Below are 22894 nucleotides of genomic sequence, written 5' to 3'. Positions count from 1 at the left end.
ATATCTCGCCTTCCCTAGTTCAGGTAGTCTGATGGAATGGCAGTTGATCTCTCAACAGAGGTGAGAGAAGCTTCTCTTCTTTCCCTCTGCTCTAAAATTATAACGTTATTGCCAAACACTGCTGTTATGAATGGTCGCAAAGTGTCACAGGCTATACTAATTGCATTTTATTGCCATTTCACTCTACTGCTTACACGCCCATGCCCAAATAAAGTTTTGGGACCTCTGCATGAATTTGTTTTTGTTTAGAGAAGCCTTTCTTTCATTAAAAAAAAGTGCCAGTACACCAGGGGTGCTGAACCCCTTTCAGCCTGAGGGCCAAATTCCATTTCAGAGAAGCTCTTGGGGGCCACATTCTAGTGGTGGGTGGGGCCAAAGGCAAAAGGGGTGGGGCCAAACATACCTGCCGATTTTAGCTTAACACTCTTCCTGTCAGTAACTAATCTTTAGGAGAGGCATTTCAGCCTTTTACAGTGGGGGAAGAAACTGCACCAAAGTTGGGAGACCACAAACAATTGTTGGTTGGGGGAGAAGAGGGTGGGGCCAGTGTAAGGGGGCATGGCCTTCTGTGAACTGCAGGTAGGCTGGATTTGGCCCCAGGGCCTGAGGGCCTCCTCCCCTGTAGTACACTCTATAACAGAGCAATCCTATGGAGGTTGCAGCGTGGGAGTCCTTGGTGGAGGAACCACCACTTCCTAAGCCCTGCTGGACTCACCCTAGCCAGGGAAGAAGATGAGGGGTTGGCTTCCCCCCGCCCCTTTGTACTTTCAAATGTACTCCGTTCCTCATATTCATCCCTTTTACATTTCCCTCCCGCTGATTTCAATGGCAGGGAAAATAAATACACAAGCTCCAGGACTGGCATAGTTTTTCTCCTTTTTTAGGGTTGTCTTGGGTGAACAGGAGGGCTTTGGTTCCTGTGGCTGCAATGCTTCTCCTGATCATAAAGACTTGTATACTGTTTTTCAGCAATGTTTCCATTGGTAATAACTGCATGTTGCTAGAAATTAAACTCCCATGGTAATGCTGGCCTGGTTAGTATAGAAAAACTTTGCAATTTATGCAAAGGTTAGAAGACGCTTGCTTCTCTCCCTTCTGGTTAATTACAGTTTTTCTTTTTCTCTCTTTTAAAGCCACAGATTAAATTTCTGATGGCAGTAAATTAATCCATTTACTGAACTAGAGCTCCATTAGCGCACTGGTGTGTAAATGTGTGTCTCTAAGGAGTGGGCGGTAGTGTTTGTGTTTTGGATTCTGTCCATCAAATGTTCAAGAAAAGCTGGAGTTAGCAAGATGGATTTTTTAAATGCGCTTTGTGAGCATTCTGATGGTAGGTGATTTGGAACAGTATGTAAAGGTAAAGACATCAGTAACAAGTCCTTTCCCTCCACTGAAGGAATAGGATATTTTACTTGTGACCTTGTCTGGGGCGGGATGTGTGCTTGGTAGGAACAGCCCAAAATTAGTTGAGTCTTTTGTTTTCTTGCTCCTTGGGTTCTTTTTTGCATCAGGTCTTGGGGCCAAACTATACATGGTTGCACCCATGTTCATCTGTACACATGTCTGCCTCCTCTACGTATGTAACATGAGGTCTAATTTTGAGTCAGTGTGGTCGAAAGAGAGTTACCTTGTTCAGATGGTCATATCCCTGCTTAATAAGACAAGGTATGGATGAGCTGCACCATAATTAAATCCAGAAGTCTTCAATTAATCATAGTTTCCTGTTTTGTCTAAACTGGGAAACTATGGTTACTAGGTTCAGAACAAGTCAGAATCTTAAACCACAGTTTGAAGTTAGTTTAAGATCCTGGCTTGTTCCAGACCTGGTAACCATAGTTTCTCATTTTGGATACAACATGAACTATGGTTATTTGAAGGCCTCTGGGTTTAACTGCAAAATGCTGAAAAGTGAGGCGGGAAGGGACTATGCTGAGGCACAGTGCTCATTCATATCTCATCAATGTTTGACGATGGAGGACCAGGTTTAATCCCCAGTTTAAATCCCCATGAAATATATTGGGTGGTCCTGGGCCAGGCACACACACTTTCTCCCTCCTGAAGCCTAAGCTACCTCACATGGTAGCTGTAAAAACAAAATGGGAGAGGGGAAAACCATATATACGTCCCCAAATTGTCCAAAATGGACAATTTTGGATTATGAAGTATTTTCTTTTAGAATTATGAATAAAGGGTTTAAGACACAATGTTCTTAAATTGCTACCTGGCCTTAACACTCCCAAAATGATTTCTAAAAACAAAGTAATAGCAAGACTTTTGTGTAAGGCTAGAGATGTAAAATATCTGGAAATGTGAAGCCATGGGGGGAAATGTTTTTTAATCCTCCCTAACATTCCCAGCATAGTTATTTCTTCCATTCCTTATTAAAATTATTGATGAAATGTATCTGTTACTGATAGACATTTAGGGATGCTCCATGCCATGCTTGTTTCCCAACATGTGACTAGAGTCACCATATTGTAATATGTGAAAAAAAAGTGCATTCTTGATAGTTTGGGTTTTCGTCTATAGAGCCCTGTGTTTCTGGGCTTGTTCTGGCTTTACGCTGTGCCAGTTAATGAATGTAGTTCACATGTGAGAGAAATACTGCAGATTATTCTGCCACTGCCACTGCATGCGATAGAACAAGGCCTGGGTCATCCCACCTTTTTTAAAAAAACCTTTGAGGTTTGGATCTATGGAGCTCATGGACAAAGTTTTTATTTTAATAAAGCTCCCAGTTAGGCCTCACTTGGGAAATGCTCCCTCAGCTATAAAACGTTTCTGGTTGATGTGCTACAAATAACTTAGGTTGGTAATCACAGGCAGCCAGATTAGGTAATGGGACTGGCGTCAAGGGTAGGCATGCTTGGGCACCTGTCAGTGGCCCACAGGGGCCCACTGACAAGAATCCCTTGAAATTGCTGCTCCTCTTCATCCAGGCATCCTTGTTCACCTGCCTCTCGCTCTGGTCTAGGCAACAGTGGTAGTGAGAAAGAGGGGCAGTCGATTCCACTGCTTACTTGCTCGCTGGCTCTCTGCCTATCAAGCAAACATGGTAGCAGTGATGAGGAAGAGGAGAGGGGGAGCAATAGCAGCTCGTGACAATAGTAGTAAGAAGGTAGACTTACTGAGGGAGGGCGCCCATTGAAGGTGTCTTGCCCAAGGGCCCTCAAAACCTGGAACTGGCATTGTTAGGCAGATTTGTGTATGTGCAGACTAGTACATCTAATAACTTTTTGTTTGCAAAACGTGTCTGTAGTGTTTAGTTAACCTTTGTGATTTTATTTATTTATTTTATATCCTGCAGTTCTGCCAAAAGAGACACTCAAGGCTTCTAACAATAGTAAAATTCCAATAAAACAAACATTAAAGTATAAAAACAGATTAAAAACACAGTTAAACACATCAATAAAATGAAATAACATCCGACCAGTTTTAACCCTGTTTGGCAGCAGCTAGGCTTAAATGCCAGAGGCCAGTCTGAATAGAAATGTCTTTACCTGCCTGCGGAAGGCCAACAGAGAGGGAGCCAACCTAACCTCCCTCGGCAGGGAGTTCTGCAGCCTGGGAGCGGCTGCTGAGAAAGCCCTGTCTTACATCCCCACCAAATGTGCTTCCAGTGGTGGGAGGACTGGGAGAAGGGCCTCCCTCAGAGATCTTAAAAAGCAGGCAGGCTCATATGAGAGAGTACGGTCTTTCACATAGCCTGGTCCCAAGTCATATAGGGCTCTATAGGTAATAACCTTCGTTATGGGCTAGATGGACCATTGGTCTAACCCTGTATAGAGCCAGCGTGGTGTAGTGGCAAGAGTGTTGGACTGGGAGCTGGGAGATTCGGGTTCTAGTCCCCACTCGGCCATGGAAGCTCACTGGGTGACTTTGGGCCAGTCACAGACTCTCAGCCCAACCCACCTCACAGGGTTGTTGTTGTGAGGATAAAATGGAGAGGAGGATAGTGTAAGCTGCCTTGAGCTTCTTGCAAGAGGAAAAAGGGCGGGATATAAATGCAATAAATAAATAAATATTAAGGGGAAGGCGCCATTGTTCAGTAGAAGAGCACCTAATTTCTTTGCATATAGAAGGTCCCAGGTTCAATCCCCAACCTCTCCAATTAAAATGGTCAAGTTGTGGGAAAGACCTTTCTCTGCCTGAGCCTCTGGAGAACCACTACCTGTCAGAATAGACAATACTGGCCTAGGTCTGACCTGGCATAATAATTATTGTTATTAAATATTTCATTTCTACACTGCCCCATAGCTGAAGGTCTCTGGCTGGTTTACAGTTAATAAAAATACACCAGTATTACAAAATACAACATAATAAAAACAGTCTAAAAATTTTACACAGAAAAATTAAAACAATGTAAACAGCTAAAAGTAATTTAAGTAAACAATACATTCTCTAATAGACCAGTTCAAAAACAGCAGACATAGGTGCCCCATCATATACCATTAAATGCTTGGGTGTAGAGGGTGGTCTTTACCTGGTGCTGAAAAGTGTTGGCACCAAGCTGGCCTCAATGGGGAGCTCCTTCCAAAGTTGGGGGGCCACCAATGAGAAGGCCCTGTCCCTTGTTGCCACCTTCTGAGCCTCCCTAGGAGGTGGCACTTGGAGGGAGGCCCCAGATGTCAATCATAGTGTTTGGGTATGTTCGGATCAGGAGAGGTGTTCTGTCAGGTATCATGGTCGTGAGCCATGTGAGGCTTTATAGGTTAAAACCAGCACCTTGAATCAGGTTCGGAAATGCCTGTATGTGGTATAAGAATTCCTATGGCAATTCTCATGTTTAGATTTCTTATCAGGATAAAGAATCTGGGATGGTTCATGTGTTCCCCAAGCAGCAGCAAACAAGCGACGTGCATTTCTCCTTTCTTTGGTTCTACTCTCAGGCAGGATGGGAAATAAAATACCATACTGCTAATGCCTGTCTCTTTCTTCCCCTCTCCAATTTCTTTTCAGAATGAAATAAACGAAGTTCCTTTCTTTGATGTTCAGCTGCCTTACGAACTGGCATTAAAAATCTTTCAGTTCCTTGGCCAGACAGAGCTGGGGAGATGCGCGCAGGTAAGTTTTCAGCACAAAGTCTGCTGCCTGCCTCTTGCTGTTTCTGAGTGCACAGCCTGCAAGCAATTTCCATTGAAATCAGCAGGTTTTGCTTCCCAGTAAATACATTTTGAATTGGTGTGTGTGACTAGGGATGTATGAGAAATTCGTTTCAGTTCTTTTTTGATCAGGATTTACCTAGTTCACACCTTATGGACCAAACTCGGACCCAATCTGCAGTCAAAGTCCATACATTTCCACACTTGTAGTGTGATTTTCAAACTCCTCAAAATGCATTTGAGAGCATGCATACATTTGAAAAATGTTCCTGAAAAAATGCTTGCTTTTGAAAAATGCACATGCATATGCTTTAATTAATGGGACAAGAATTCATACATTTGAAAGATGCATGCAACAGATGCATTTGGAAAAATACACACAAAAATATGGACAGATTTTAATACGAAAAGAAAAAGCAAAGTTCACAATCTAATACAGACTCCAGTCGGAACAAATTTTGAGATGGAATTTGGAGAACTCCAGTGAGGTCAAGTTTTGCCGATTCACGCATCCCTATGTGCGACCCATCTTCTGCTGTTATAGATGGCAGAATCGCCAAGGCCGGATGCAAGGAGGAGCGAGACTGTCCCAGCAGAACAGTGGTATTTGTTGTGGCCTTTGAGAGAAAACAGTTGCAGCATCAGGTCAGGAATAAAATGTAAAATTTCTGGAAATTTTGAAGCCACGGAGAAAAAACGTTTTTTTTCCTGGGCAGGGGTGGGGGAAGAAATTTGGAGAAAATTTGAAATATATGCCATACTTACTTTCTTCATCAAAGCCAAATTACTTTCTCAACAACGTAACATGCATCATTTATCACTTAGCTTATGAAAATTTATGATATGCCATACTTATGGAATTTATTTAAATACTTTTAGGCCGCCTTTTAGGGTAAAAACCATTCCAAGGTGGCTTACAGAAACAGAATCATATGCATGTTTACTCAGAAGTAAGAGTCACTTTATTTAGCGGAGCTTACTCCTGGGTAAGCACGCATAGGATTTCAGCCTTGAGAGTGCTCATGCCTTACAATGAAATCCTATACGTATCTCAGAGGTAAGCCTCATTGAGTTCAATGGGATTTACTCCAAGGTTAGCATGTATAGGATTGCTGCTTTAGTTCTGTGCAAGCAGAACTGCAAATAAACTCAGTATTAGAGAGTGAGAGAAATGCACACTGCTGCGCCCTATGTTGTCTAAGCACACGTACTTTTTTTCGCCATCTGAGAAGGAAAAAAAGTTGAAATCAGAAACCACGTATTTTGTAGTAGCCAGAAGGAAGTGTATTATTTAGAGTCTAAATGTTAGACAGAAACAGTTTCATAGAGTCTCAGTATTAAAGATTAGCAGCATATTCGGATATCAAGTTAAACTTTATAACAGTACTGACAACACTGAACTCTACAGCATGCGCATGAATTATCATTCTCGAATGCTGTAAATTATCTTACATAAAAACCTTCACACTACACATTTTGAGTGCATAACATCTTGTCATATAAAGTGTTTAATTCATTCTAAAAGAGAAAATATATCCTTTGGAAAAACTGAGGGAAAGCAGTCCTATAAAAACAAATGAACTGGGGGGAAAACAGTTTTCCCCTTGAATTTTCCGGGTTTTCCCAGGACTTCACATCTCTAGTCAGGAACAAGCATGGGTAGAAAAAACAAAGTGTATACAAACCTCCTGTAATAATAGGACTCGGGGGTCAGCCAAGAAATGTGATTGGCATTAGATTCAGGGCAGGCAAAAGAAAGTACTTAATACCGCACAGAATTTCTTGTGCAAGAATGCATTGTTGCCTGCTGAGATTTCATAAAAAGATCCTGGCCTTACCAGCCCAGCAGCTAGTAAGGGTGACATGCACTAGTATTACAGCCAAAGGAAATACAAGTACAATTGGTGAACCCCCTGAAAGCCCTTTGTAATTGGGTGGAGTGGGGTGGATAAATGATACGAACCAGGCGAGCATAAGAAATATCAGCCAAGGGATATGTTCTTGGCCTCTTCTTCACGATGTTAGGGCAGTTCAAACCTTGACTTCCGTCAAACAGCTCCCTCAGCCAGGGCTGGCGCTAGGTCTTTGAGGGCCCCTGTGCAAGACCCCCTCAATGCTCTCTTGCCTCAATGAGTCTGCCTTCGTACCACCGTTGTCCCCAGCTGCTATTGCTCCTCATCCTCTTTCTCATCACGGCCACCACTTTCTTGCTTGAGATGCAGAGAGCCAGGGAGCAAATAGGTCAGGGGTGCAGAATCTCTTTCAGCCCGAGGGCCAAATTCCATTTCAGGGAAGCTCTTGAGAGCCACATTCCAGTGGTGTGCAGGGCAAAAGGGGCTAGAAATACAAGGAAAAAACCAAACCAGAAATGCCAGCATATTACAGCTTAAAGCTTTTACTGCCTGTAACTAAGCTTTAGGAGACCTTTTAAAATGGATTAAAAAAACTGCACAGAAGCCGGAAACCCACCAAATGATAGTGGCGGGAAAAGGGGGTGAGGCCTTCTGGGGGATCTTGGAGGGCTAAATTGGCCCCCCCGGAGAAATAGCCCCTAGGCTTGAGGTTCTGCACCCCTGAAGAAGGCAGTGTCATCTACTGCTCCTCACCGCCATCATTGTCTGGGCCAGAGCGAGAGGCAGGTGAACAAGCAGGTTGCAGTGGTGAAGGGGAGGAACAAGTCCAGGGGGCGCTTGTCAATGGGCCCTTGCTGGGCCCTCAGCAGGTGCCTGACCATGTCTACCCTTGACACCATCCTGCCCTTCAGCTTAGAAGAACCCATGATGAAGCGAAGTATTCGGATAATCTAATTCTCCCAGCACAAAGGCACACATTTACTGAGTTCTGTTTCTGTGTGATTCCTTCAGCTGTGGTGGAAGGATGCTATAGCAAGGAGCCCTGGGGGGAGTGGGTGTGTAGATCCCATTGGCTGGGTTCAGACATCACGATAACCCACACTGAAGGACTGAGTATGGGTTAAGTGTGGGTTGTCATTGAACTGTGGGCTGTTGTTGAACCATGGGTTATTCAGTTGTCTGAACTGAGCTGCAATAATATACCATGTTGAACATCCCACAGTTCACAACCCAACAATTAACCATGTGTTGTCTTCATGGGTTGTTCATGGATAACAAACCATGGTTTGTTAGCGTGCCTGAGTTCAGACAACACAATAACCAACAGTTCGACAACAACCCACGGTTCAACAAGAACCTACAGTCAACCCATACTCAACCCTTCAGCGTGGGTTATCGTGTTGTCTGAACCCAGTCATTGAGTTCGGTGGAACTTATTACCAGTTACATGAGTACAGGACTGCAGCCTTTGCTGGTCTGCCTCAGGTGACAGAATATCTTTGGCTGCTCCTGATCTGTATTGCCTAATAGTTTGCTTACATGTTAGAATAATGTTCCTGTAGTGCTAGATTTCCTGTACTGGGTAGCAGTGCTCCTGGCAGCTTCTAACAGCCTCATCAGTCTGCCCATGACTCTTTCCTTTTAATTTTGGGAAGTGCTTTATTATGCTCTTTTCTTGGCATTAGGCAAATGTGGGCTTCTGAAACGATTCTTGAGAAGCAATCCCTGGATATTTAGGAGGCAGCTGAGAGCTGAGCAAAGTTCCGAGGCTTTACAAGGCTTTTGGAACGAGATGCATAGCCAAAGCTTTTAGTCTGCGATTGAAAGCGATCAAGTAAAAAGCAAAGCCATAAAAATGAAGACTGTTTTCATTTTTCTCTCAGTGCTTTTGATTTTTGAATGATGAAGGACCTCTTCTGTTAAATGGAATGCCCCGCTGTCTTTTTCACTGCTATTGTTGTAAGTGTTTTTAAAAAATTTATTGTTAGTAAAGCACTTTGGGAGGTAGTGAAATTGCCCTGGTAGTGGAACTGGCATCATGTGTGATGTGAGCGCCTTGAGAGAGAATCTATTTTTTGTGTGTCTTCCTGTCAAATTGGTTACAGGCTGACAGCAAAAAAGTAGCTTGACTGTGGAACTGGTTGGGATGGCATTACTACACAGAACTGAAGAAGTATATTTTCACCATCACCCTCCTATAAATGTCTTCTCCCCTCTTTTCTCCTAGCTACACTGTTCTGTTTTCTCTTAGCTTTTATCCTAAGAACATAAGAAGAGCCTTGCTAGATCAGACCAAGGGTCCATCTAGTCCAGCGTACTGTTCACACAGTAGCCAACCAGCTGTTGACCAGGAACCCACAAGCAGGGCATGAGCGCAACTGGTGTGCATAGGCTCGCTGCCTCTGGTACTGGAGGTAGCACATAGCCATCAGGACTAGTAGCCATTGGTAGCCTTTTCCTCCAGGAATTTGTCCAACCCCCTTTTAAAGCCATCCAAATTGGTGGCCATGAAATTAAAAGACGCTTGCTCTTTGGGAGGAAAGCGATGGCAAACCTAGACAGCATAGTAAGAAGCAGAGACATCACCTTGCCGACAAAGGTCCGTCTAATCAAAGCTATGGTTTTCCCAGTAGTAACGTATGACTGTGAGAGCTGGACTATAAGGAAGGCTGAGCGCCAAAGAATTGATGCTTTCGAACTGTGGTGCTGGAGAAGACTCTTATGAGTCCCCTGGACTGCAAGGAGGTCAAATCAGTCAATCCTAAAGGAAATCAACCCTGAGTGCTCATTGGAAGGACAGATACTGAAGCTGAAGCTCCAATATTTTGGCCACCTAATGCGAAGAGAAAACTCCCTGGAAAAGACCCTGATGCTGGGAAAGACTGAAGGCAAAAGGAGAAGGGGATGGCAGAGGATGAGATGGCTAGATAGCATCACCGATGCAATGAATATGGACTTGAGCACACTCCGGGAGAGAGCGCAGGACAGGAAGGCCTGGTGTGCTATGGTCCATGGGGTCACGAAGAGTCGGACACGACTGAACGGCAACAACAGCAACACTACATCCTGTGGCAGGGAATTCCATAGTTTAACTCTGCGCTGTGTGAAGATGTCCTTCCTTTTATCTGTCCTGAATCTATCAAAAGCTAAGAGCAGTCTCTGCCATGTTAGACCAGAGATGGGGAACCTCGGACCCGAGATCCAAGTCTGGCCCCCCTGGGATCCCCAGATGGCCACGCCTTTCCCCCCAACCATGGGTCATTTGGTTTCCTAACTTTTGTGCTGTCTTTTCCCTATTCGAAAATGTTGCAATGCCTCTCCTAAGGCTTAGTTACTGGTAGTAAGAACTGTAAGATACCAATATGCTGGTATTCTTTGTGTTCCAGCTCCACCCCTTTTGCCTTTGCACCCCCCCGAGTGCTTCTCCAAAACTTCATTTGACCCTTGGGCTGAAAGCGGTTCTCACCCCTGTGTTAGACACTGCCATATCCCATGCCCTGTGAATGCTAGCGGGGGCCATCCCTTTCTTGAAGGTGCTGCTCTAACTCCCAGGATTGGTAACAGTCAGTTCAGAATCTACTTGGGGAATTATTCCATTCTAAATCCATCTGGGAATTCTTCATAGGCTGGGATCCACAGAGCTTGGATGTGAAGCTTGATCCCTTTTGTGGTTTCTTAATTGGTGATTAGAGAAGCTTTTTGTACGTAAAGTTTAAAAAGTATAACAAGGATCGAGGGGAATGAAAGCAGGAGGAGGGAGGGGAGAGGGTTAGGAATTTCATACAGATATAAACAAAAAGCTAAGGGAGCAATCCTATGGCCGCTAGACAGTGGCTAGATGGCCATAGGATATCTGGTTTTCTGGGAACCGACCTCCCCCCACTTCCGTGCTGCCTCGGAGGCAGAGCGGAACAGCCCTGTGCTCCACACTTGCAAGAGGAGTGCGGAGTGGCCAAAAAGGGGCATTCATGGAGGGTGTTCCGGGGCAGGGAGGGTGGAAATGCCAGTACGACACATCCAGTGTGTCATACAGCAGCCTCCTCCCCTACTCTGCCCTCCTGCAGCTAGACAGCTGCAATTAGCTGTCTAGGCAAAAATGCAGGGCAGGAGAAACAGGGCAGGATGGAACAATCCCCTCAGTGCTTCTCCTGCCCTGTATTGGATAGGCAGTTGCCTCGGACTTCAGAGACAGCCGCCTATCTGAATAGGATTGTACCCTTAATCTTCTGGAAGACATAGGTACAGTTCAAACAATGGGTAAGGAAGCCAGGAACAAGCATCAGGGCTGAACGCTCATCCCCCTTCCCTCTGTACTACTTTGGTGCTTTTTTCCTGGCCTGTATTAAGCCAGAGTTCCCTGTTATTTCTGAACCAGGGGAATTCTGGCATAATGTTACTCAACAAACCAGAATAATAAGCCTGGATCATATAATATATCATTGGAACTGGGCATTATAAGCAATAATGATTGTTTTTATCGCAGTGATAGAGGTGTAATTTGAGTGTTGCTGCCTAAGTGGTTCACAGTGGCTACTATGTAGTATAAAATGAGTTTGAGGACAGTAGTCCTTTAATTTGATTCAACTCATGCGTAATACTTTCTGTGATGGCATGATTCCAGATCTTACGGTACCAAAGATGACAGTCTGGTGAAATTGTTGTTCAGTTGTTCAGTCGTGTCCGACTCTTTGTGACCCCATGGACCATAGCACGCCAGGCCTTCCTGTCCTGCGCTCTCTCCCGGAGTGTGCTCAAGTTCATATTCATTGCATCCGTGATGCTATCTAGCCATCTCATCCTCTGCCGTCCCCTTCTCCTTTTGCCTTCAGTCTTTCCCAGCATCAGGGTCTTTTCCAGGGAGTTTTCTCTTCGCATTAGGTGGCCAAAACATTGGAGCTTCAGCTTCATTATCTGTCCTTCCAATGAGCTCTCAGGGTTGATTTCCTTTAGGATGGACTGATTTGACCTCCTTGCAGTCCAGGGGACTCGTAAGAGTCTTCTCCAGCGAAATTGCAGACTTCTAATAAGATATTGCTGGTGTTAGCTGATGATACTTGAGAGATGGTTAGAGTTGTGGATCTTTCCTTGTACTGAATTCTATGTCGCTATCTGTAGAATGGGAGGCTTTTTCAACAGACCAGAAGTAGGCTATAAAGAAAGGGCTGACTGAATGGCAAACCCGATACCTGCCAATTCTTCTATTAATTATTCTTCTGATCTGTTGATAGAGCCCCCCCCCCCCCCATTCTGCAGATATTGATGAAGACTTCAGTACAAGCAAATGTTTAGATACAAGGCTACAATCGTACGCATATTTACTTGGAAGTGGTTAAGACGCTGAACTGCAGACCGGACAGGACAGCAGTTCGAGACCCGAGTGCTGCGTGACAGAGTGAGCTCCCGTCTTCAGTCCCAGCTCCTGCCAACCTAGCAGTTCGAAAGCAAGAAATTGCAAGTAGATAAATAGGTACCGCCTCGGCGGGAAAGGTAACAGCGTTCCGTGCACCTCGGTGTTCAGTCATGCCGGCCACATGACCACGGAAGCGTCTTCGGACAGCGCTGGCTCTTCGGCTTAGAAACGGGGATGAGCACCGCACCCTAGAGTCGGACACGACTGGTTGGGGACACCTTTACCTTTTTAAGCCCCACTGAACTCTCAGAGACTTAATTATTTGGATGCAAATCTGTAAAATGGGTGCAGAACCTCAGGCTGGGGGAGAAATCCAGCCCTCTGGGATTCCCTAGATGGACACAGCCCTTTCCCTGAACCATAGATCATTTGGCTTTTGTGCAGTTTTTTCCCTATTCTAAAAAAGGTTACAGCACCTCTGCTACAGCTTAGTTACCAGTACTAAAAACTTTATGCTAACAGATGTGGATGTTTAGGGTTTTTTTTTTTTAGCTCCACACATTTTGTGTTTGGCTCACCCTCTTTTACCTTCAGCTCCACCCACTACTGGAAGGCGGCCCAGGAGCTTATTCAAAAAGGCATTCATCTCAGGCTGAAAGAGGTTCAGAAGCCGTTCTGTAAAAGTTCTGAATGTTACACTGGGCACCATTGTGTGTGATCCCGCTCAGGTCTCTTTGACCTAGAGGGGTGTCTCCATGCTACTGCATTGAGAGTTTAGGGAAGGGAGCAACTGGTATTGGGAGGAAAAGATGCATGGATAGGTAGATCCCATGGATTGTATTAGAGAAGCATTACTCAAATACAGAATCTGGTGGGAAGAATGTGTTTGCATGTGACTGTGCCAATCAGCATTTTTTAGTGAGATCATACACGATCGTAGCAAGCCGCCTTATCCTGAGTCAAACCATTGATCTATCGAAGCCCAGCATTATTGACACTGACTGACAGCGGCTCTCCAGTATTTCAGGCAGGAGTTTTTCCAGCCCTGCTTACAGACACCACGGATTGAACCTGGGACTTTCTTCATGCAAAGCCATGTGCACTACCACTGAGTTACGGCGCCTTCCTTATGATGTTAGGATTTCAGGGATCTGTTTTGTAATGAAGATGTAGTGATGTTCCAGATGAAGGGCAAAAATGGGAGGTAGTTCAAAGGTAATGGAAAAGGGAAGGAGAGCCAATATGTCCCCTTTCTTTCTCCCCAACAGACTTAGCCCTGGGATGCATAAGCTGCTGGTAAGCTTATGTTAGCAACCTGAAAAAATAACAACCCTTCCCATTGATTTTTCCTCACCCCACAACCCTGAACACACATTTGAGTGGCTCAGCTAAGCATTCATTAGCCTTCAGCAACTGGGCAACAGTACCAGTAAAGTCATGGGCGATATTTCCTTTTTGGGGGACCGGGGAAGGGGGCAGTCTTTTAAATCTTTTGGCACTGAGTGGCTCACCTGCACCCTTAACACAAGCGGAGCTAGTAAATTTGAGCTTGAGCCAAATGCTGTTTGTGTGTGTGTGTGTTAAATGGAGCCAGTCACAGTGGTACTGTAAAGCAGAATGCTTGCGACGCTTTTTATTAGAGATTTCTTGCAGCTGCGCCTCGCTCGGCAGAGCTTTTACTAGGCTTGGCTGTGCCAGTTTCTGGTGCATTAATGGGGTGTCTCGGCTTACCGAATCCCTCCTTGGAAAATCGAGGTTTATAAGCCAGCAGGGCTGGAGGTAACCTGATTAAAATCACAGTGGGATTTAACCCCCCCCCCCCCCAAATGCATGTTGAAAGAACATCCTGGAACCCTTTGATACATTTTGAGGAGTTTTCTTTACTTTCCGAAACAACCTTCTCTGGCCTGTTGCCCTCTAGATGTGTTGGCCATGCTGGGTGTGAATGATGGGGGGGTTTGTCCAACACATTTAGAGGGCACCAGGTTGAGGATGGCTGTTCTAAAAGCACCACTTTAACTTCAGTTTGGCAACAGCTCAGTAAATGCTAGCTATATGTTGGCAAGGCTTGGTTTTCTCTCCTCTTCCTTGTTGCCCTGTCCTCAGTTCGTGGGTAGGCAAAGTTGGCAGCCTTTCATTGTGTTTACTTCTCCCTTTGATCCAGAAGCCTCATCAGTGTCCCTCAAACACACTTCAGCTAAAACCAAGTGGAGGAGTGTATGGGGAGGGACCATGGCTCAGTGGTAGAGCAGCTGCTTTGCAGGCAGAAGGTCCCAGGTTCGATCCCCAGCATTTCCAGGTAGGCCTGGGAAGATTCCTGCCTGAAACCCTGGAGAGCTGCTGCCAGTCAGTGTCGACAAAACTGGGCTTGAGGGACCCACAGCTTTTTACATTCCTTTTATGCCCAGAAAATTAACTCCTGCAAAGTAGCTGTTTTTTCTGGGTCTTGTTTTTTAAAGCAACAACCCATAGGTCTATTTAGGCATGTATCAATACATGTGCAGCATTCATCAGTTCCCTTCTGATTTTTTTTTTTTCATTGGGCACAGAATTTCTGGCTTCCTTGAACCACCCATTTGGGCCTCTAGTCTGATTGTGGGCAAAACTTTAATGCATATTTTTAAGAAACCCAGGCTTGTTCCCCTCATGGAACAGAATGGTGGGTGGGGGAAATCAGATTTTTAAAGATGTTTCTCTATACCGTGGGTGGGCAGCCTTTTTTCTGCTGAGGTCTGCGTTCCTTTGGGGTAATCTGTCAGGGGCTGCAAGCCAATAGTGGGTGATCCTAGATTATATGGGCTGTAATTTGGGTTTATTTTTCCACTGATGACCGTCTAGGTCAAAACATGTGTGGGACTGGGATATTGCAAAATTTGTATAGCCCAGTATAGATACTAACTATTATAATATGTATGTAGGGAATACTTGAGGACTTTTTATATATCTTTTTAACCTTGTTGGTAATATTTTATTAAAACCTTGTTTTTAATTGTATATTAGCATTGGTTGTATCTTTAATACACCTGTATACATAGACAGTTTCCTATAGCCTGTAATAATTGTTTGGTGGCTTGTTTGGTTTTGAATATTACCTTTTTTCTGTGAGTAGTGGGTGGGCCTAGAGCCAAAAGTGGTTGGGGAGACCTCTTTTCCTTTCTGCTTCCCTTCTGCTCTTCCCCTCAACCCACACATACACACATTCTCCCTTTCTGCCACCTGATCTCTCTCTCATGTCCTCCCTGCCCATTGGCTGCCGGGAAAGTGATGCATCACTTCTACCAGAGCTCTGAATGGATTGTTTGCAGAGGGGTTTGGAATTAAGAACATAAAAACATGAGAAGAGCCCTGCAGGATCAGACAAAAGGTCCATCTAGTCCAGCATTCTGTTCACACAGTGGCCAATCAGCTGTCAACCGGGAACCCACAAGCAGGGCATGAGCACAACAGCACCCTCCTTCCCATGTTCCCCAGCACCTGGTGTACATAGACTCACTGCTTCTGGTACTGGAGGTAGCACATTGCCATCAAGACTAGTAGCCATTGATAACCTTTTCCTCCAGGAATGTGTCTACCCCCCTTTTAAAGCCATCCAAAGTGGTGGCCATCATCCTGTGGTAGCAAAATCCATAGTTTGACTCGGCGTGGTGTGAAGAAGTCCTTCCTTTTTTCTGTCCTGAATCTCCCACCAATCAGCTTGATAGGACGACCCTGCGTTCTAGTTTTATGAGAGAGGGAGAAAAATTAGTGCTGACAGCCACATAAAATTCGGCCTAGGGCTGCAGGTTGCCCACACCTGCCTTTTATGAAAATCTCCCTGCACATAGATCACTACAGCAACAACGAGCAGGCTGGGCTAGAACCTTTCTCCACAATGCGTGCTCATTGTTTGACTCGCAGGGAACTTATATATGGGTGTAAGATTAAAAATGGTACCCTTCCTTCCCATTTGCAGCCTGAAGTGACCGATTGCACCCCCCTCCCTCATTCTTCTGTTTATGTAGACTAGGCCATAAGTGTAGGAAGGATATACAGGGTGTTTCAAAACGATGGACCCAATTTCAAAGCAGTATATTTCACAATGGCAACATGTTACAATTACACCAAAATTTACAAACAGTTTAATGAGTTATCAAGTTTTACTAACCATTTTATAAATGCTCTGTGTGCCCTCCACTTGCTGTATGGACAATATCGAGATGATAGTTGAATTCACCCCAAATGCCTCTCAAAGTGTCTTCTTACATTGAAGTCACCGCTGCCGTGATTCTGTTTTTGAGGTCATCCAGATTAGTCGCTAACGGTAGCACAAAAACACGTTCCTTGATGTATCCCCACAAGAAAAAGTTGCAGGGTGTAATATCTGGAGATTTTGGGGGCCAAGAGTGTAGCACCAAGTCTTGGGGTCCTGTGCGGCCTATCCAACGTTGAGGCAGTGTGTCATTTAGAAAACGTCGAACTTGCAGGTGCCAATGTGGCGGTGCTGTTTGTGCGCTGAGAGAGGCATCTAGCAGTAATCATTTGAAATTCTGTGCCCCACCCTTTCAAGTGTTAAGAGTTTCATTCATGGGCGGGTCGTGGTTGCAGAGATACAGCGATTTCAAATTGGGTCCATCTTTTTGAAACAGCCTGTATTACAAGTTATCAATCCTCCTCCCTGCTCTGCGTTGAAATTTGCATATTTTTACCAGTCCGTGTCACTGCTGTGTAACCCATATGTCTGTCTGCCAGCTAACAACAGGGACCAGTGGAGGGAAGCGACAAGCACAAAGCAGAGCTGGGGGGAGCTGAAAGCAGCTGGCGGCTGTAGGAGAAGGAGCTTTTGGGGCCGATGTAAGTGGTAGTAGGTGAAGCAACCTTAAAAAAAAAAAAAAGGTGTTCCCTAGCAAGCACTGACATGGAGGATGAAACTGACAAGGACATTGACAAGAGGGGGATATTGGTTTCCTGGGCTAAATAGCAGACGGGGCAGTCTTGCCCTCCTGTGCATTTGCACAAGACCCACCCAAAATAATAATAAGAATTTTCAGACACGTTACCAGGTTCAGAAGGGTTCAGAAAATTAAATCTATTTTGTGATCTCATGCGGGGGGGGGGGGGTTCTTTTGGTAGCCGGCAACCCCAGCGGACCTATTGCAGAAAGGGTACTGACGTAGGGACTGAGGGAACAAGGAGTTCTGCCACAAAGGTGCCTGGGATACATGATACATACTGGGAGCTGGTGGAGGTGAGGCATGGAGGGAGGAAACAAGCCGCGGAAAGCTGTGGAGTGCCTAATTAGCGAGTGAACAACCAGCCCATGGTGGTTTATTCTTTGGGTGGCTGAGCATGACGTGCAAACTCCTCCAGTGTGTTTTGCTGGCTTTGCTACAGCAGCTTTACAGTCCAGTAAAAATGATGTTGTAAATGCTTTGCATTTCAGGGGAGAGGAAGATTTAGAAGAATGTTGAAACCAGGCTTCAGCCTGGTTGTCATCTTACCTCTCCCATATCTGGTGCAGTAGACGGTTCAAGAGAAATTGCAAGTGTGTGTGTAGAACATCATAATACACAGTGCAGCAAAATTAATTTTAATTCCATGCGTGAAGATATTTGCTCTAAGAGGTGATGTGTCCCCACCCAATTTTTATTTCATTGCTTTTAGGTGAGCAGGACCTGGAAGGTGCTTGCAGAAGACCAAGTCCTTTGGTTCCAGCTGTGCCAACATGAAGGTTACCTACCTGACAGTCAAATCTCTGATTTTCCCTGCTGGAAAGAGACCCTCCGAGAATGCCGGGAGAAGGAGCAGGCATTAAGAACCAACTGGAAGGTAACTGTATAGAATTCTTCTGGTACCCATCATAACACTAAAGAACTAAACTGGGAAGGGCCATTCTGCTGCTGTTTGAAATACAGAATCTTTAGATTGACAGTATGGAGCATTACTGGAGAGTTTGGTGAGCTTCCACACTGTCGGTGTCAGGGTGCTTCCTTTGAAGTCATCCCTTGAAGTCTGGAACCAGCTTCTGAAGCCGCTTAGAACTGGAGTCCCCAAGCTTTTTGGGTAGGTGAGCACATTTGGAATTTTGAGAGAGTGTTGTGGTTGCTCTCACAAAATGGCTGCCATGGGTGGGGCTTGCCCATTCATAAAATAGCTGCCATAGAGGGCATGTTATTTCCCAGAAGGTAAGGTGAGGAGACTAAAAGATAAGTAACTTGCCCAAGAACCTTATACAAGGTAGAGGTGGCGTCTGAGCTCCAAAATGCAAAACCACTCTTTGGAACACTAGTAAAAATGGTGGTGGAGGCTGGCACTTCATTTCTTAGCATGTCAGACTCCCAGTTGTTATTTTTTTTTAAGTGTAATTTTAAAAAGTCTTAAGAAGTAAAATAAAAATCATGAGGAGCACTGAGCCTGGCGGGCACCAAGACACCTCATTGGAGACCCCAGGCTTAGAACATTCCCACCTTCAAGATGTCCAAACTAATGAAGGTGTTCATATTTGGGCACGTTGACAATGTACCTAAAAACCTTTAAAAAAATTGTGATAAGAAGCATTTGGACTTCTCCTAGATTTCCCAAGGTGGGCTGTCTGAACCTCTAGTGCAAGGATGAGCAACTTGTGGACTTCCAGATGTTTTGGCCTACACCTCCCAGCATCCTTCATCACTGGCTATGTTGGTTAGGGCTGATGGGAGTTAGAGGCCAAAACATGCGGAAGGCCACAAGTTGCCCACCCCTGCTCTGGTGGATGCTTGGGTGTTGCCGGCATTCTGGACACGACCGCAGAGATATGGCGTTCCCTGCTGGCTGTGTGGGGCTGTCCATTTTCCATGAAGTTGGGCGGCTTTGAATGTATGAAACTGCCTTCTACTCAGTCCTATATCATTGGTCTATCTTAGCCCAGTATGGCTTGCTCTGACTGGCATGTCCAGTCCAACAGAGGCCTTTCCCAGCGTCTGCTACCTGAGAACCCTACTGGAAATGCCTGGGATGGACTGTAGGAATACAAGAAGCTGCTTTATATGGAGTCAGACCATTGTCCATCTAGCTCAGTATGACCGGCAGTTTGCTAGGGTTTCAGACAGGACTCTTGATGGTCCCTACCTGGAGATGCCAGAGATTGAACCCAGGACCTTATGTATGCAAAACTGGTGCTCTGTCACTCAGCTACAACACTTCCCCCAAATACAGGAACCTAAGAAATGTTGGCTTCTACTGAGTTGACTTCTACCTTTGGTCCATCTTGCTCAGTGTTGTCTGCTCTGGCTAGCGGCAGTTCTCCCTCTTTTCACCACAACTAAAAAAAAGGATATTGTACAGTTGGAAAAAGGGCTGAAAAGGGCAACTAAAATGATCAAGGGGCTGGAGTGTCTCCCCTATGAGGAAAGGTTACAACATCTGGAACTATATAGCATAGGAAAAAAGCCAAGTAAGGGGAGACATAACAGAGGTGTACAAAATTATGTGTGCTGTAGAGAAATACTAGAACTCGGGTCATCCCATGAAGCTGATTGGAGGGAGATTCAGGACATAAACGGAAGTACTTCTTCACACAGTGTACAGTTAAACTATGGAATTTGCTACTACAAGATGTAGTCATGGCCACCAACTTGGATGGCTTTAAAAGGAGATTAGAGAAATTCATAGAGGATGAGACTGTCAATGGCTACTAGTCATGTTGGCTAGACGCTTCTTCCAGTATCAGGCAGTATGCCTGTGTACACCATTTGCTTGGTGACACTCATGGGAGCGTGCTTTTGCAATCACGTCCTATTTGTGGGCTTCCCACAGGCAGCTGGTTGGCCATTGTGTGAACAGAATGCTGGACTAGATGGACTCCTGGTTTGATCCAGCATGGCTCTTCGTATGTTCAAACAGGGAGTCTTTCCCAGTCTTACCTGGAGATGGTGGGGATTGAACCTAGGTCCTTTTGAATGCAAAGAGTTATGGCCCTTCCAGTGAAGGGAAAGTAGAATTGTAAGGATTCCTGAGTGACTGGTCAGAACTAACAATGTGTTCCTGTCTTTCTGTGCAGAATCGCGTTGGCGCTGTGAGCCAGCTACAGTACGAACTTGGGAAAGTTCTGTGCGATGTGCATTCTTGTGATGGAGTGGTCATTGCTGGGTAAGCGCATGGTAGCTTTCTCCTTTCTTTGCAGTCTGAACTCTTCTCCTGTCTCCCGCTGACAGCATAATTGGGTATTGTGATAGTTTGTGGCCCAGGCAGTAGAACTGAATTGACAGCTTAATTGAGGCTGCTTAGGGAGGTGAACTTTCCAGCTACAGTTCTATGTCGAGACTTACAATGAAATAAGAATAAACAAAAATTCAGAGCAAAGGCAATGAACCTTATGGCACTTTAAAGACTAGCATAGCCTTCCCCAACCTGGTGGGCTTCAGATGTCTTTGACTAGAACTCCCATCATCCCCAGCTAGCAATGGTACTTGCCAGCTGGGTGTGATGGGAGCAGTAGCCTAAGGCTACTGCAGGGCTCCAGGTTGGGGGAAGGCTGTGCTAGCAAATTCAGTCGTCTCTAGTCCATGGAAGCTCACAATACGTATGTTAGTTTTTTAAGACCGGCTTGTGTTTGCTGTAATGGACCAACCTGGCCACCCCTCTGAAAATAGATATAATAAATTAAAATAAGTACTGAGAAGTCTCCAAATCTCAAACGTCGGATGTGTGTTTTTTTTATGAGCATATACTTGATAATCAAAAGCCAGGCAAAGCAAAAATGTTGCTGTGCTTTCGGGAAAATGCTAATTTTGGCTCCCCCCACCCAAGGAACTGTTCCATACATTGGCAGTGGTGTCTCTGACCAGCTCACAAGTCTTGTATGTGAAATAAATTGTTAGGTATGCAAGTCCTAATGTTCACAGCATGGCGTTTAACCACTGTGATTAAGCAGATTGACACTGGAAGTTAATCACTTGGAGGATTCTGTTTGTATGTAGTGATTACAGTAGGAAACCCTTTACGGAGGCATGCTTTGTTTTGAAAGTGATGCTGTTCAGTGTAAGTTATCCTGAGTTTCCATGGGTGATGCTTCTTCTTTAGGGATGTCATTGGTGCAGTTATTACCGGGAGAACGTTCAGTCAGTTCAGAAGCCTTGCGACCTCAGATGAGGACAAGGAATGATAAAAGGGTGTGTGCCTGTGAGTGGGGAGGGAAGAGGATTGGATGTGGATCCAAAAGCCTCTTTGTTTCCATCCCTGCCCACAGCAAGGTAAGCAAGCTAGATGGGCTCAGAGGCCTGTCTAGCACAAAATGCTGAAACGGTGGATAGAGAGGCTGTAAAACCCTCTTATCGCTCCTTCTGCCCTTCCTGGCTCTTGCTGGGAGGGCTTAGGATAGGCGGAGGACTCTGAGATCTGTTGAGCATCAATTCTGTAGTATTGCGCTCTATGTTTTTGGGTCCGGGCACAAAGACTTTTTCCAAAATATATTGTATCTGCGTACTGCAGGTGTAAAATATCCACAGAAATGGGGAAAGGGTCTACAAAGGGCAGTTTCACCAGATGTTTGGACTTTCCTTTTTGGAAGTCAGTTTACTGTGAAATCAGCATTGAGAGAGATCTGTATAAAAATAGCAATGCAATGGCATTTAACGCCTTTGTAATTAGACAAGATCTATAAAGTTGAAAATAGTAACTGCTTGTACTGTGCTAAAAACGGAGCAGATTTTTCTCCAGATGTGGTGAATGTGTTGTAGAGCTCAAGAGTGTTGGAAAATGATTACCCAAGCAATGTCTTCCTTTACTACTGTTAATGTACCTATAGTTCCTCTTGCTTATCTTCTTAATTTTATGTCAAATATAGTCTCTAGAAAGAAATATGAGGTAATGTTGAGTGCACTGGTGGTTGCTAGACTGGTTTGTGCTTATTGCTGAAAATGTAAAAAGATACCTAGGATACAAGAATGCCCGGGGAAACTGTGGGATATTCTTTTATTAGTTAAATTGATGTATTTGAACGTGTTAATGAATTACGGAGCCCACTGGTAGTTTCTATAAAAAACTCTTTTTGTCACTGGGTTATGACGAATTCGAATGTTTACACCCTATATAGAAGGTAACGTTCTGCCTTTTGTAAATGGATTTTATCTTAGAGAAGGGTGTCTTTTATATGGAGTATATGTTTTAACTTCTGTACAAATCCATTTTATTAAATAAATAATTTAAAACGCCTCTCCCCCATCTCTTAAATTAGGCTGCTGAAATCAAGAGAGCTTGGGGGAAAACCAGAGTAGATCTCTGTGTGAAAGGGTCTGTGTGCAAGCTCCAAGTCTGGCACTGAAAACAAATTCCCAGGCTGAACATGTGCTAAGCGACACCCATGTTCTGCAATTTCATATCCATCTTCTTGAGCCACTATTTTGCACCTGGCTCTGGTTGGTGGACCGTGGATTTCTTGTGAAAAACAAAGTAGATCTCAAAAGCTTGAAGTTTGCCCACCCCTACCTAAGAATGTTATGGGATACTTTTGACAAGGATCAGAAAATAGAAACTGCTTCAAGGATTTGCCTTATGGGTAAATCCTTGATCCTGTTTGATGGGCAAACAGAGAAAAAGAGTAAGGCAGATTTGTCTCCTGTTTAGACCTGAAACTG

At 44.7% G+C, this 22894-nt stretch overlaps 1 protein-coding gene across 2 annotated transcripts in view; it reads left to right on the top strand.

Annotated features, from left to right (window-relative positions):
* Positions 1 to 22894, top strand: part of FBXW8 (F-box and WD repeat domain containing 8) — a 105065-nt gene that overhangs the window by 3656 nt on the left and 78515 nt on the right. For both annotated transcript variants that reach the window (XM_084819672.1, XM_084819673.1), the window contains exons 2-4: positions 4960 to 5064; positions 17946 to 18110; positions 20320 to 20408. In XM_084819672.1, coding sequence (XP_084675798.1) covers positions 4960 to 5064; positions 17946 to 18110; positions 20320 to 20408 — 359 coding nt within the window. The remainder of the gene's footprint in view (positions 1 to 4959; positions 5065 to 17945; positions 18111 to 20319; positions 20409 to 22894) is intronic.

This window comes from Heloderma suspectum, chromosome 13 (assembly GCF_057233095.1).
Source record: "Heloderma suspectum isolate Gila_16-S chromosome 13, 16-S_ref, whole genome shotgun sequence".
Taxonomy (NCBI): Eukaryota; Metazoa; Chordata; class Lepidosauria; order Squamata; family Helodermatidae; genus Heloderma; species Heloderma suspectum.
This window is presented reverse-complemented; position numbering and strand designations above follow the sequence as displayed.